Here is a 12,268-nt window from a genome sequence, read left to right on the forward strand (position 1 = left end):
AAGCATCAAGGAAATGCAAATCAAAACCATGAGGAAATATCACTTCACACCTGTTAGAATGGCTATTATCAACAAGACAAGAAATAAAAAGGATGAAGACAATACTCTATGATCTCACATATATGTGGAATCTAAGAGAAAAATAACCGAGCTCACAGATACAGAGAACATTTATAATTGGTGATTGCCAGAGGTAGGGAGCAGAGGGTGGGAAAAAGGGGTTAAGGGAGTCAAAAGGTACAAACTTCTGGTTAAAAAATAGGTAAGTCATGGGGATATAATGTACAGCATGGTGACCATAGTCAATACTGTGCTGCACATTTGAAAGCCATTAGGGGAGTAAATCTTTAAAGTTCTCATCACAAGAAAAAAAATTGTGTAACATGTATTGTGGTGACCATTTCACAATATATATTAATATCGAATCATTACATTCAACATCTAAAACTAATATAATGTTATACATCAATTATACCTCAATTTGAAAAAATAACTTGGTTATACAATGAGAAAGTCTATTTCTATGACTCTCTTTTTCATTGCTCATCCCCCCGTATGTTTTGTTGATATTTTATTTTGGACAAAATGTATAGGGAGCTTACATCAAGACTACTGGCCTGAGAGTAATGGTATCACTTAAAGCTAACTTTACATATCTTTTCCGTTATTTGCCAATTTCACACTTTAACCTACAGAGAGCAATCATATTCCTGTTTTCCATGTTCTAAGGGCCAAGTTCATTGAACTTTCTTAGAAGTCTACACCCTTCTTACTATGGCCAAGTCACCTCAATATCTCCCCACCTGAATGGCCTCAGATCTCATCTCTCAGCTCTCAGGACCTCCTTGCTCTCGTCCACTGGAGAAACAGAAATCTAAGATGGAAACCCAGTCACGTCACTCCTCACTTATAACCCTCCCAGGCTCCTGGTAGCTTTCAGAATGAAATCCAAACTCCTTAATATTTTGCTTAAACTGCTTTTGCCCATGCACTTTCTCCAGGTTTTAGCCAGGCCATGTTTCTTCCAGAAAGTCTTTGCTGACCATCGCCCTCTGGAATCCGGAATCAGAGGCACTGCTCTGGGCTCACGCATGCCCATGCTTCTTTCCACTATAAAATGTATCATGACATATAATATTGTCATTTCTCTTGCCCTTCACCCCATAGACTGTCAACTTCTTATAAGCTATGCCTCATTATCTTTGAATTAAAATCACTTAGCATAGTCTTTGACAAATAGTGGAAATTCTATCAGTGAATGAATGAATCAGTGAATATAATGGCTTATCTTTGGATTTCGGAATTCTCTTGCTGGTTTCCCAGTTATGAAGCAGCGGTCTAGGGACTCAAGGGGACAGTGTAGCAATGAATATGTGCTTCTCAAACATTGCAAGTATTAGAATGGTACTACGTTTGAACTGGTTTGTCCTTTGCCTGTAGGTTGATTAATAGATAAGTCGTCAAGTAGATATTATTTTCCTAATTAATTTTTTAGTCTTACTGTATTAATGCTCTACTATTTGATAAAATAAAAGGCAAGATTAAAATACCCAGAGAAATCATTGGTCCTTGTTTCCAGCATTCATTCATTCAGGAAACATTTCTTGAGTGTCTACTTGTGCCAGGCCTGTAAGATAAATAGGTCCTGTCCAAAGAGCTTAATGTCTAGTCGTGCCGAAAGGCAGGTAAGCAGAGTTATAAAGACCATCAAGAATGGTCACAGTTTGTTTGACCAGAGACACACCATAAGCAAACCAAATTCTGATTTACCAACAATCAATTGAAGGTTATTCCTCAGCCTGAATAAATGAATGAAGGAATGAATGACCAACCTTCATTCTGTGGGAGTCAAAGAGGATTCCGTTAACTAGAAACATCCCTAACACATTTAACATATCCGATTTATCAAAATGCGGTCCTTGGAGTTTGGGAGAGAGTTTTCGTCGTGCGTAGCGAAACATCTCTACATATCCCCCAAAAATATCCAGTGACACAGGAGCCGCTCCCTCGGGCTTAAACGCTCTATCAGCCTAGGAAACGATGTTCACGTTGTCCCACCCAAATCTCTCACTCTTAAATTCTGGTTCATTTCCTTTAGTTGGCTTTCTCTCGGACTTAAAAGACGAATCTTTTTCCTCACGGAAACCCTTCTTCACACAGGATGTGCTAGAGGCAAAAGGAGACTAATAAGCTCTTGGCTCTTTGTCCTATACCTCTTGAAACGGAACACATTTCCATTCAAAGTTCAGTTTATATATTACATTTCTATAGGTTTCCAAGGTCCCAATGTGCAATATTTTCCTTATAAAGTTTTTTCTATTCATTATGGTTCCAGGTAATTTTGCTATTGCTCAGGAAAATCTTCTAAGAGACTCTTTACATAAAAGACCTGGAGTGGTGTTTTCTTAACACGGTGTAGGGCCTGCAGAACCACACAAAGTCACTGAGGGCTCGCTGGTTTCATTACTATGAAGCTCTTAAACACGGAGATATATAATGCTGATATTTCTCCAAATGAATCAAGTCTTTGCTATGTTGTATCTCTTTACAGGCACTTTTAGCCTCACAGCCCTAAATACCATCAATATGCCTTTGGGTCAAATTTATATCTTTGACCCTGACCCCTAACTTTGAACCCTAATTTTATACATCCAACTGCCTTCTTAATATCTCCACTTCGCATCCAAAAGGCATCTTGAACTTAAACATATCCAAAAATAGAAACCTCATCCTCCCACTCTTTCTCAAATCTGTTTCTTGCTCACTCTTCCTCCTTTCAGTACATGGCTATATTATACTTCTAGTCACTGAAGCCAAATTCTCAGAATCTGCCTTGTCTTCTTTTTTCTCTCATACATCCCATCCAGTCCGTCATTAAATCTTCTCTCAAAACTTCTGAGGCTACCGATTTCACCCAAGATATACTATCCTCTTCTGCCTGAATGATGCAATAGTCTCCTATCCTCCCCGTTTCTGCCCTTTTCCGCTTTGGCTATTCTCAAACAACACCCAGAATGATGATGCGCACGCGTAAGTCAGATCATGTCACCTCTCTGTTCGGAACTGTAAAATGGCTCCCCATCCCACTTAGAGAAAAGCCAGTCAAAGCGCCCGACGAGCCCTGCCGTGGCATGGCTCCCTCGCCCTTCTCACCCCACTTCTCAACTCCTCCCCGTTGCTCACTGCACTCCGGACACGTTGGTCTTTCATGTGTCCTTGAACAAGCAGAAGCATCCTGCCATGTTCAAGAGCATTTTGTTTACTGTCCCTCTGCCTGCCAAGGTCTTTTCTCAATATACTCATTCCTCCTTCCCTTGTCTCCCTAAAGTCTTTGTTAAAATATGACCTTTTTGACCGGGGGCTTTCCTAATCACAGTATTTAAAATTTCAACACTCTCAGCCCACCTCAAACTCCTCACACCCCTTTTCCACTTTTTATATTCTCCAGAGCGAATATCACCTACAAACATAGCATATGCATCTTAATTGTTTTCTGTATTGTCTGTGCCCCCAGCCAATAGAATGAGTACAGAAGCTTTTGTCTGTTTTATTCCCTTTAGTAGCCACAGAGTCGGAAGCAACGCCTGAAACGTGACAGGTGAGTGAATGAATGAATGAATGAATGCACACTGACATAAGACATCTTGAGGAAAAAAGTGGAGACACAACTGTAACAGAGAAGAAGAGAACGTTTCTTTACCTGAAGGGATTCATTAAAGCGCACTACCCTGTTTTCTGTCCTCTGTTTCTGGTACCACTTGCCTTATGGAGGAGAAAAAGAAGACTGAGTGATGAAGGAGAGGCCATCGGCTCCCCCCAAAGTTGTGTTTTGAGGAAGGCAGAAATGCGCTTTGAGGGTCATAAAAAGCACAGCAAAAATTAACACGTATGAATCAACGAGTTCAATAACGAACCAGTGTTGATGAGGATGCGAAGAAATCAGAGCCCTCGTGCACTGCTGGTGGGAGGGCAAAATGGTGCGGCTGCTTTGGAAACAAATGGTCTGGCAGCGTTTCTCACGATTGAACATAGAGTTACTGTGACCAGCAATTCCACTCCTAGGGATACACCCGAGAGAACTGAAAACATGTTCTTTTACGTTCTGAGCACCCAAATTCACTTTGAGGAGAAGGGAGCTTCCTCACATTTCCAACAAGCGATTCTCAGATACCAGCAGGACGCCTGAGAATTCAACTCAATTCAACTCAATTCTGATGCTTATCTACTGGAGAAAGCATCAGATTTCACAGGTTTAGGGTTCAGTCCTACAAGACTGGCCCCTCTCACCCCAATTTCTCATCCCAGGTTATTTCGTGTGCTCCTGACCAACTCACTCAGAAGTTCCCACGACCTCCTCTTTGGGTTCAATTAATTTGCTAAAGCAACTCAAAAAAATTCAGGAAACCCGTTTACTCACTAGATTACCAGTTTTATTACAAAAGGATGTAACTCCGGAACAGCCGGATGGAAGAGATGCATGATCCACTATATGGGGCAAAGGGCACAGAGCTTTCATGCTCTCAGAGCTTGCCACCCCCCACCCCTCGCATCTCCAGAAGCTCGCCAAAGACCTACTTCTTGGTTTTTATGGAGGCTTCCATTACATAGTCATGACTAATTAAATTATTGGCACCTGGTAATGAATTCAAACTCCAGCCCCTCTCCCCTTCCCAGAGATCAAGGGTGAGAGGGAAAGTTCCAACCCTCTAATCACATGGTTGGGTCTCCTGGCAATCATCAAAAGCGGCCTCATTAACATAACAAAAGAAACCTTTATGACTCTGGAAATTCCAAGGGTTTTAGGAGCTCTAGACCAGAAATGGGGACAAAGACCAAATATACATATTCCTTATTAGAAATCACAATATCAATATGTCCAGACAGAAACTAGTACACAAATGTTTATAGAATTATTCTTAATAGCCAAAAAGTAGAAACAACCCAAACACTCACTGTGGATTAATAAGCAAAATGCAGTATACTCATACAACGGAATATTATTTGGTCATAAAAAGAATAAAGTACTAATACATGGTACAACATGAATGAACCTGAAAACTTTATACTAAAGTGAAAGAAGCCAGTCAAAAAAGAGCACACAGTATATAATTACATTCATATGAAAGTCCAGAACAGGAAAATCTACGGAGACATAAATTAGAGGTTGCTTAGGGCTCGGAGGAGGATGATAGGGGATAGGGTACTGATGACTAAAAGGCCCAGAGTTTCTCTTTGAGGGGATGAAATTGCGGCGATGGTGGCATGTATCTGTGAATCTTCTAAAAACCATTGAATAATACATTTTAAATGAATGCTTATATGGTAAGGAAGTGATACGTTAAATATGATTACAGAAGTGAAAATCCATTTGAAGCATGGTTAGCATCAAAAATTGCCTTAAACAGGTGGTCTAACGTTCCGCGACCCTGGTCCTCTCTGGTACTTCCTTCTACCATGGGTGTGTTGTTGGTCCTCCAATCCTGGCTTCCTGTGTGCACACTTTCGGAATGGTTTTATCACTTCCCTGTCAAGTTGTTAGACTTATTCCTCTTGTAGGTCTATGTTTTCCATGTATTTTAATTTTTTACCCCCACCCCCGCAAACACGCACCTTGCCCCAAACTGTGACACAGAGGTCCAAACCAATCACTTGAAAAGGCCTAAAGGTTTTTGTCAAGTCCCCTAGCCTATACTCCAAATCTTACCCATTATTCCATCTAGCTAAATGCAATAGCAGAAATCAAAGGCCTTTGAAAAGCTGTAGCCAGGGTTATTAGTATAATTAACAATTATGATTATAATTACTATAATTGTTACATGAAATTCCACACATTACTCCTTCCATGCCGGTTGTATTTCCCAACCACAGGTATATGTTTTAGGGACTATGAAAAGCAACCAAATGTAAAACAGACAGTTATAAACGTCAAAGTTAGAATAGTGACCTTAGGGATGTTCAAACTCTGTTTCCTCATTTTATAGTTGAGGAAACAGATTCAAAAAGGTAAACTGATTTTTCCAGTGTCACTCAGTAAAACTGCCAGCCCCATTCAAGGCCCTTTTTGTCACTCCCAGCTGGTCACCAATCAGAAGTAAAAGAAAATCAAAAACTCTTAATGATTACACACACACACACACACACACACACACATGCACACGCACGCACACACAGAATGTCACGCCAAAATATTATTACAATCTATTAAAGTGAATTACTAAACTAAATGAAAGGTTAATAGTATGTTTTAACTTCTATTTCCCTCTTTATCTTCAAAAATACTTTAAATACTCTTAGATAACAGAAGCACCTGAACACTTCTCTCTACTTTGAATCATAATAGAAATAGAATTCATAGTTTTGCTGAATTATACATACAATTAATTTTATGGAACCAATTTAATCATTTTCTCATATTAATTCGAAAAAGTTCTCATTAGCCTTCCTTTATCAGCATGCCAAGATCCTCCTATTTTGAAACATGACTGCTAAACTATAGGAAAGTCAACTACAGCACACTTTCCCATTTGGTAACAATTGGAACGCACTATACCACAATGCAATTCATTCCAATAATTTTCATATCACATCAAAATATCATGATGACAGAGTTTACATTTATGATGAGGCAATTTCTGTGTTCTGTTTGCAGCAACATCATTTCGTAAGAATCTTTTGAAGAAGAGCAAATTGTGGTGTTAATTAGAGAAAACAATTTTTATTTTTTTAGCCAACTTCAGATTTCTCCCTATAGAAAAACATATTTAGGCTATTCCAAAATAACAAAAGTAAACTATATCACAATTGGTATCTCGATATTAATAAACTGAAACATTATAAAACATGAGGTGTCTTACTAAGAAAGTAAACACAGTAAGTGGCCACTCAATTCTTATTCAAGTATAAAGAACATTTCATGTTTAATGAATGTAGAAATTACTATATATATATATATATATGTATATCCCAGAAGAATAGGTTATCGTTTTCATCATTTGAAGAAAAAAAATCCCAGAAAGTTCTATTTCCCCTCTAAATTTCTCTGAAAGTCACCTTTTTTTAAAAAAAATAGCTGAAACCTGCCACATTTAATACCTAGCAATAATCTGAACTCATGTTTATCAAATGCACAGGGGAGAAATCTGAGATTCTCAATACCATGCTCTTATTGTGAGAAGGTTGTGTCAAAATCTTCTAGTAAAAAGAGAGAAGTTCAAAGCAGAAAAAATGTGGGAGAACAGTGGGGAAGAATTTTTAAGAAACCACTGCTTTATTTCTTCAACTAGGCAGCAACCGACCTATGCTAATGAAACTCAGGTGGATGCAAGACCACAAGCCCCAGGGCTCGCTGGCAAAGCTCCCTCCAGGGATGACAATGAGGGCTCCTGTGAGCCTCCCAGAAAGGTGCCACTTTAAAAAGAAACAGAAAAAATTGTATCATATTACAGTGGAGCAGCTGAAACCCATAGCTTTAGGGCAAGAAAAATAGTCATTTTGCTTCAACTACCTTTAAAGAGCACCTACGTACCAAATTACATGCATTTCTACTGCATGAGACATGGATACAATGTTTACACCCATCTGTGAAGCTAACTAATGATGACCTGTTGCAAAGATGAATAGATTCGGTTAAGAAATGAATGGTTTCTCTCTTATTTTCATCTCCTCCATCCACGAGTAGTCATTACTTACAAGCTTCCTTGTGTTGCCAACAAGGTTTTATTCCCCACTCACGTGAGTGTTATCCTGAGTGAGCTCTCAACCTGGATGTTAGCTTTTAAAGGTTTGCTGCAGAATACCCATATTCAAAACTGCCTTCATAAGTAAACGTTCTTTAGCTCTAAAATAAAAATATCAATTAACTGCTATTTTGATGTCATTGCTCAAGACTCTGGGTCTGGTTTTCGCAATTCCACTTTTCCAGGTGTGGGAACCACTGTACAAACGCCCCCAAACAAGTCACCTATCTACGCCATGGCTGAGACCTGAGTAGGCATCCGAGAGCAACCCCAGATGCCAACCAGCAATTCTTTGTTACGACTGTTTCCAGCTACACGTTTTTCAAAAAGTTCTGAAACTTCCCAACACTGAAACGATTTCAGAGCATGAGACACGATGGGATCGTGAGAAATAACGAACACAAAGAAGCAGCATTCCCCTTACCTGGATCGTGGAAAGGCACCAAAGCGAAGTTGAAAAGAGGTCGCTTAGGTCTCTTCAAAGACGTCTCCAAAATTTTGGAAGCCCCTTCGATAACCTGAACTAAATCATCATACATGGAACCAGTCACATCAAACACAAAAGCCAAGGTGGAGGCCCCCTCGGGAATTGCCTCTGCCCCGATCTCTGACTGGGGGCTTGCATCTTGAGCTAGGGAAGGATAAAGAAGAACAAGCAGGAATACTGTGTGGACAATGTCCCAAGAAATCATTTTTTCTTTCCTTCTTTTTTTTTTTTTTTCTTTTTTTCCCCTGAGCGCCCAAGCACGGGGCTCAGCCCTCCTCAACAACAGGCAGAGGATTTCCTCTCCCAGCAACTCATTAGACTCTGGAAGCCTCTTGGAACCAGCAAAGAGTTTGTAGCTGAGAACGGGATGCGGGCAAGCGCCGGCCCCGAATCCGCGCGGGCGCCGCGCGCCAGGGATGCGGCCGCGGGCGGCGTGGACCGAGTGCGGGCGCGCGCCCGGCCCGAGCCGCGGGGGCCGCGCTGAGCCCTGCGGCGCCGCGCCCGAGTCCCGCTGCCCTCGCCGCCGCCGCTCCGCTCCGGGCCCGCCACTGAGGCTCCCAACTTTCCACTGTGCGCCGCTCGCTCGGGAGCGAGGAGGGGGAAGCCTGGCTCGGCCTCGCCTCCCGATTGGCCAGTTGCGGTCCCCCCTCCCTTGCTCTGACCCCCCCACCCCTCCCCTTCCCGCGAGGGCGACTTCTCTCTGTACTGAATCTGGGGTCAATTCAGTTCCAGGGAAGCGCTCGGTGTCAGCTCCACTGCCACCGGCGCTGTTCCTAACCTACAAACACCCAGTGTAAACAATGGCTCTCGAGAATGCGTGGCAAAGACCCAAATGGAGGGACACCTCACGAACTCGCACAAAGGGAGTTTTTTCTTTTTCTGCTGTGCGCACGGCGGCTTTAGACACCTCGCTCGTAACCCCCCTCCTCCCTTCCCCTCCCCGCCCCCAGAAGCCAGGACGCCCCAGCCCAGCCTCCGGTCCCGCAGCCCACGACTCAGCCCAGCCAGGAGGCGGGCGGGAAACTTCAGGGCTGGGCGGCAGCCTCAATATCGCTCTGATCTCTTTGGGGACTTAGGGGATGTTGACAAGAGGGGAGGAGAGAGCTGGATGGGCAAAAAGAGGGAGAAAAAGGAAAGGGGCTGTTGAGGGAAATGAGAGAGACGGCAGCAACTGGGGTGTCATTGATCATTCTTAGGAAAGATGGGAGAAGGTTAGGAAGCTGGATATGAATACAGGATGGAAGCCAGGTGCAAAGGATGAGGAAGGATATTACAGAGAAAACTCATTTCAATTTCATTATCAAGATTCATGTTTGTCTGAATCCTCCCCTTAGCGTGGTGAGGCAGAATAATGTCCCCATTTTACATTTCCTCCCATAGAACTGCCATGTGCCGAGCCTCAGCCAAAAATCCATTAGAAAGGTGTTCCCCTGGCATTTTCTTGCTGATAAGTAAGGAAACCTCGCCCCGGAAAACATTACAAAGTTTTTCTGTGTTGTAATTATTATATACATTATAATACTAATAACAGAGATTAAGAAGGTAGACAAAGTTCACTATCAGCTAAGGATTCTTTGCTTCGTTGTAAGAAAAATGTATTTCCTTCCTGGTAAAGGAGCTGTTATCTCGATCCTGGCATTTACAGAAGGACAAACAGGCATCTCAATGACGACTCAGTGTGCGTGAGACCACCCATCCAATACGGCGACAGCTCAGCAAAGAGCCAACCCCCCAGAGCCTTTCACATCAGCAACTATCTTCTCTTTCAGGCCCAGCGGCTCGGGGCTCTGAGTTTATGATACTAATAAGTCATGTCACTAAAGGAAGCAGACAGGCCATTTGGGCTGAGTGGGAATGTGAGAGAGGGGGAATGTACTTCCTTTCCCAGTAGTATTTAGAGAATGCTGTCTGAGTGGCCTACTCCTTTGTTTATTTGAAAGGGATTGCATTCTAAGTCCCAGAGTTCTCACTGAGCCCTGAGCTACTCCAGGTGTTCAAGGGAGGTGGCAGAGGCTGGTGATTAAGGGTTCTGGGTCAGATAGCCTGGGTTCAAAGCCTAGCTGTGACACTTAATAACTACATATCTTCGGCAAGTCACCCCCTTCTTCATGCCTTCATTTATTCAGCTGTAAATGGGAATAACGGTAACACCTATCTAATAAAGATTAAATGATTCATTAGAAAATGTTCTATATGCATTAAAAAGAATGTTCGCTGTTGTGTGGAATGTCCTATAAGTGTCAATCATGTCAGGTTGTTTGATAGTGCTGTTTGAATTCTCTACATCCTTATCAGTTCCTGCCAACTTGTTCTATTGGTTATTGAGCGTGGTATTGAAATCGCTGACTATAAATGGGAATTTGTCAATTTCTTCTTACAGTTTTATGAGTTTTTGTTTCAGGCATTTTGAAGTCCTGTAATTAGATGCATAAACGTTTAGGATTATTGCATCCTCTTGATTAATCAACACCTTTATAATTATGAGGTTACCTTTATTATCCCTGGTAATATTATTTGTTCTGAAATACACTTTGATAATAATATAACAACTTCAGCTCTCTTTGATTAGTGTTAGCAAGATATATCATTCTCCAGCCTGATGCTTCAAACCTATTTGCATTTTATATTTAAAATGTGTTTCTTCTACACCAAATAATTGTTTTGTTTTGTTTTGGTTTTTGGCATGCAATCAGTCTTTGCCTTTCAGTGGGGCTGTTTAGACCATTTACATTCAATGTGATTATAGATACGATTAAATTATCATCTTGCTATTCGTTTTCTTTTTGTCCCATCTGTTCTTAGTTCTCTTTTTCCGGTTTTTCTGTCTTTATTTGAATTTACTGAATATTTTTTATGATTCCGCTTATTTCCATTGCTAGCTTATTACCTATAACTCGATTTTATTTTAGTGGTCGCTTTAGGGTTTATAGTATACATCTTCGATTTGTCACGGTTTTCTTTCAAGTAATATTATACCATTTCATGAATACTACAAGACCCTCACTCGGAATTAGACACTTTCACTACTCTTCTCCTGATCTTTTCTGGTACCGCCATGTCATTCACTCTACATTGCCGTATTTTAAACCCATACTACACTGGTATTATTTTTAAGGAGTCGATGAGCTTTAGACAAATAAATTAGTACCTTCACTCATGCGGTCGCCACTTCTGGGCCTGCTCATTCCTCTGCGCTGATCCAGATGCCACCCGCTCTGACTTCCTTCCCCCCGGGGGCCGTGCTCTAGCATTTCCTGCAGTGCGCTTCTGCTGGTGATGAATTCTTTCCCTTTAGTGTGTTTGAAAAAGTCTTTATTTCACCTTCAATTTTGAAAAATATTGATTGACTGATTGATCGATCGATCGACTGCTTGCTGGGCAGAGGATTCTAGATGAACGGGCTTCTATTTTTCTTTCAGTGCTTTAAAGATGTTCCTCCCCTGTCTCCTCGCTCGTATTGTTTCCCGTGAGGAATCGCGACCACACTTACGTGTCCTCTAGACGGGCCATATCTTTTTTTCTCCTGATGCTTTTAAGAGTTTTCTTACTATCACTGTTTTTGAGCAATCTGATTATAATATGCTTTGTGTGGTTCTTCTCACACTTCTTGTACTTAGAGATTGTTGAGCTTCCTGCATCTGGGTACGTGGTTTTCATCAAATCTGGAAATCCGGGGCCTTTATTTTTCCAACTACTTTTACCTCCTTTTCACTGGGGACTCCAGTTCATATACATGAGTCCTTCCAGAGTGATTGTGACTCACTGCTGCTCCGTTAAGTTTTTAAATTATTATTTTCTTTTCTCATTGTGTTTCATTTTTGACAGTTTCCATAGCTATTTCTTCAAGTTCGCTAATATTTTCTTCTCCACTGTCTATCGGCCAGTTGTCCCGTTGACTGCATTCTTCATCTCTAGAAGTTGGATTTGGATCTTTTTTATATCTTCCAGGTCTCATTTTAAGTGTATGAATATAATACCTTTGAATGCCCTTGACTGGTAATCTTATCAACTCTGTGAGGTCTGCATCACTTTCAAATGACCGATT

At 41.4% G+C, this 12,268-nt stretch overlaps 1 protein-coding gene across 4 annotated transcripts in view; it reads right to left on the reverse strand.

Moving 5' to 3' along the window:
* The window catches only part of HMCN1 (hemicentin 1), a 482,162-nt gene that overhangs the window by 348,664 nt on the left and 121,230 nt on the right, over positions 1-12,268 (reverse strand). The window contains exon 1 of one of the 4 annotated variants that reach the window (XM_036234516.1): positions 8,161-8,584. The exons of 2 other annotated variants lie outside the window; for them this stretch is intronic. In XM_036234516.1, coding sequence (XP_036090409.1) covers positions 8,161-8,428 — 268 coding nt within the window. In that variant the 5' untranslated portion in view covers positions 8,429-8,584. Of the gene's footprint in view, positions 1-8,160; positions 8,645-12,268 lie in introns of those variants that run through there. One more of the 4 variants, XM_036234515.1, reaches the window with a different exon arrangement.

The sequence above is a fragment of the Rousettus aegyptiacus genome, unplaced genomic scaffold (genome assembly GCF_014176215.1).
Source record: "Rousettus aegyptiacus isolate mRouAeg1 unplaced genomic scaffold, mRouAeg1.p scaffold_m13_p_17, whole genome shotgun sequence".
Lineage (NCBI taxonomy): Eukaryota > Metazoa > Chordata > Mammalia > Chiroptera > Pteropodidae > Rousettus > Rousettus aegyptiacus.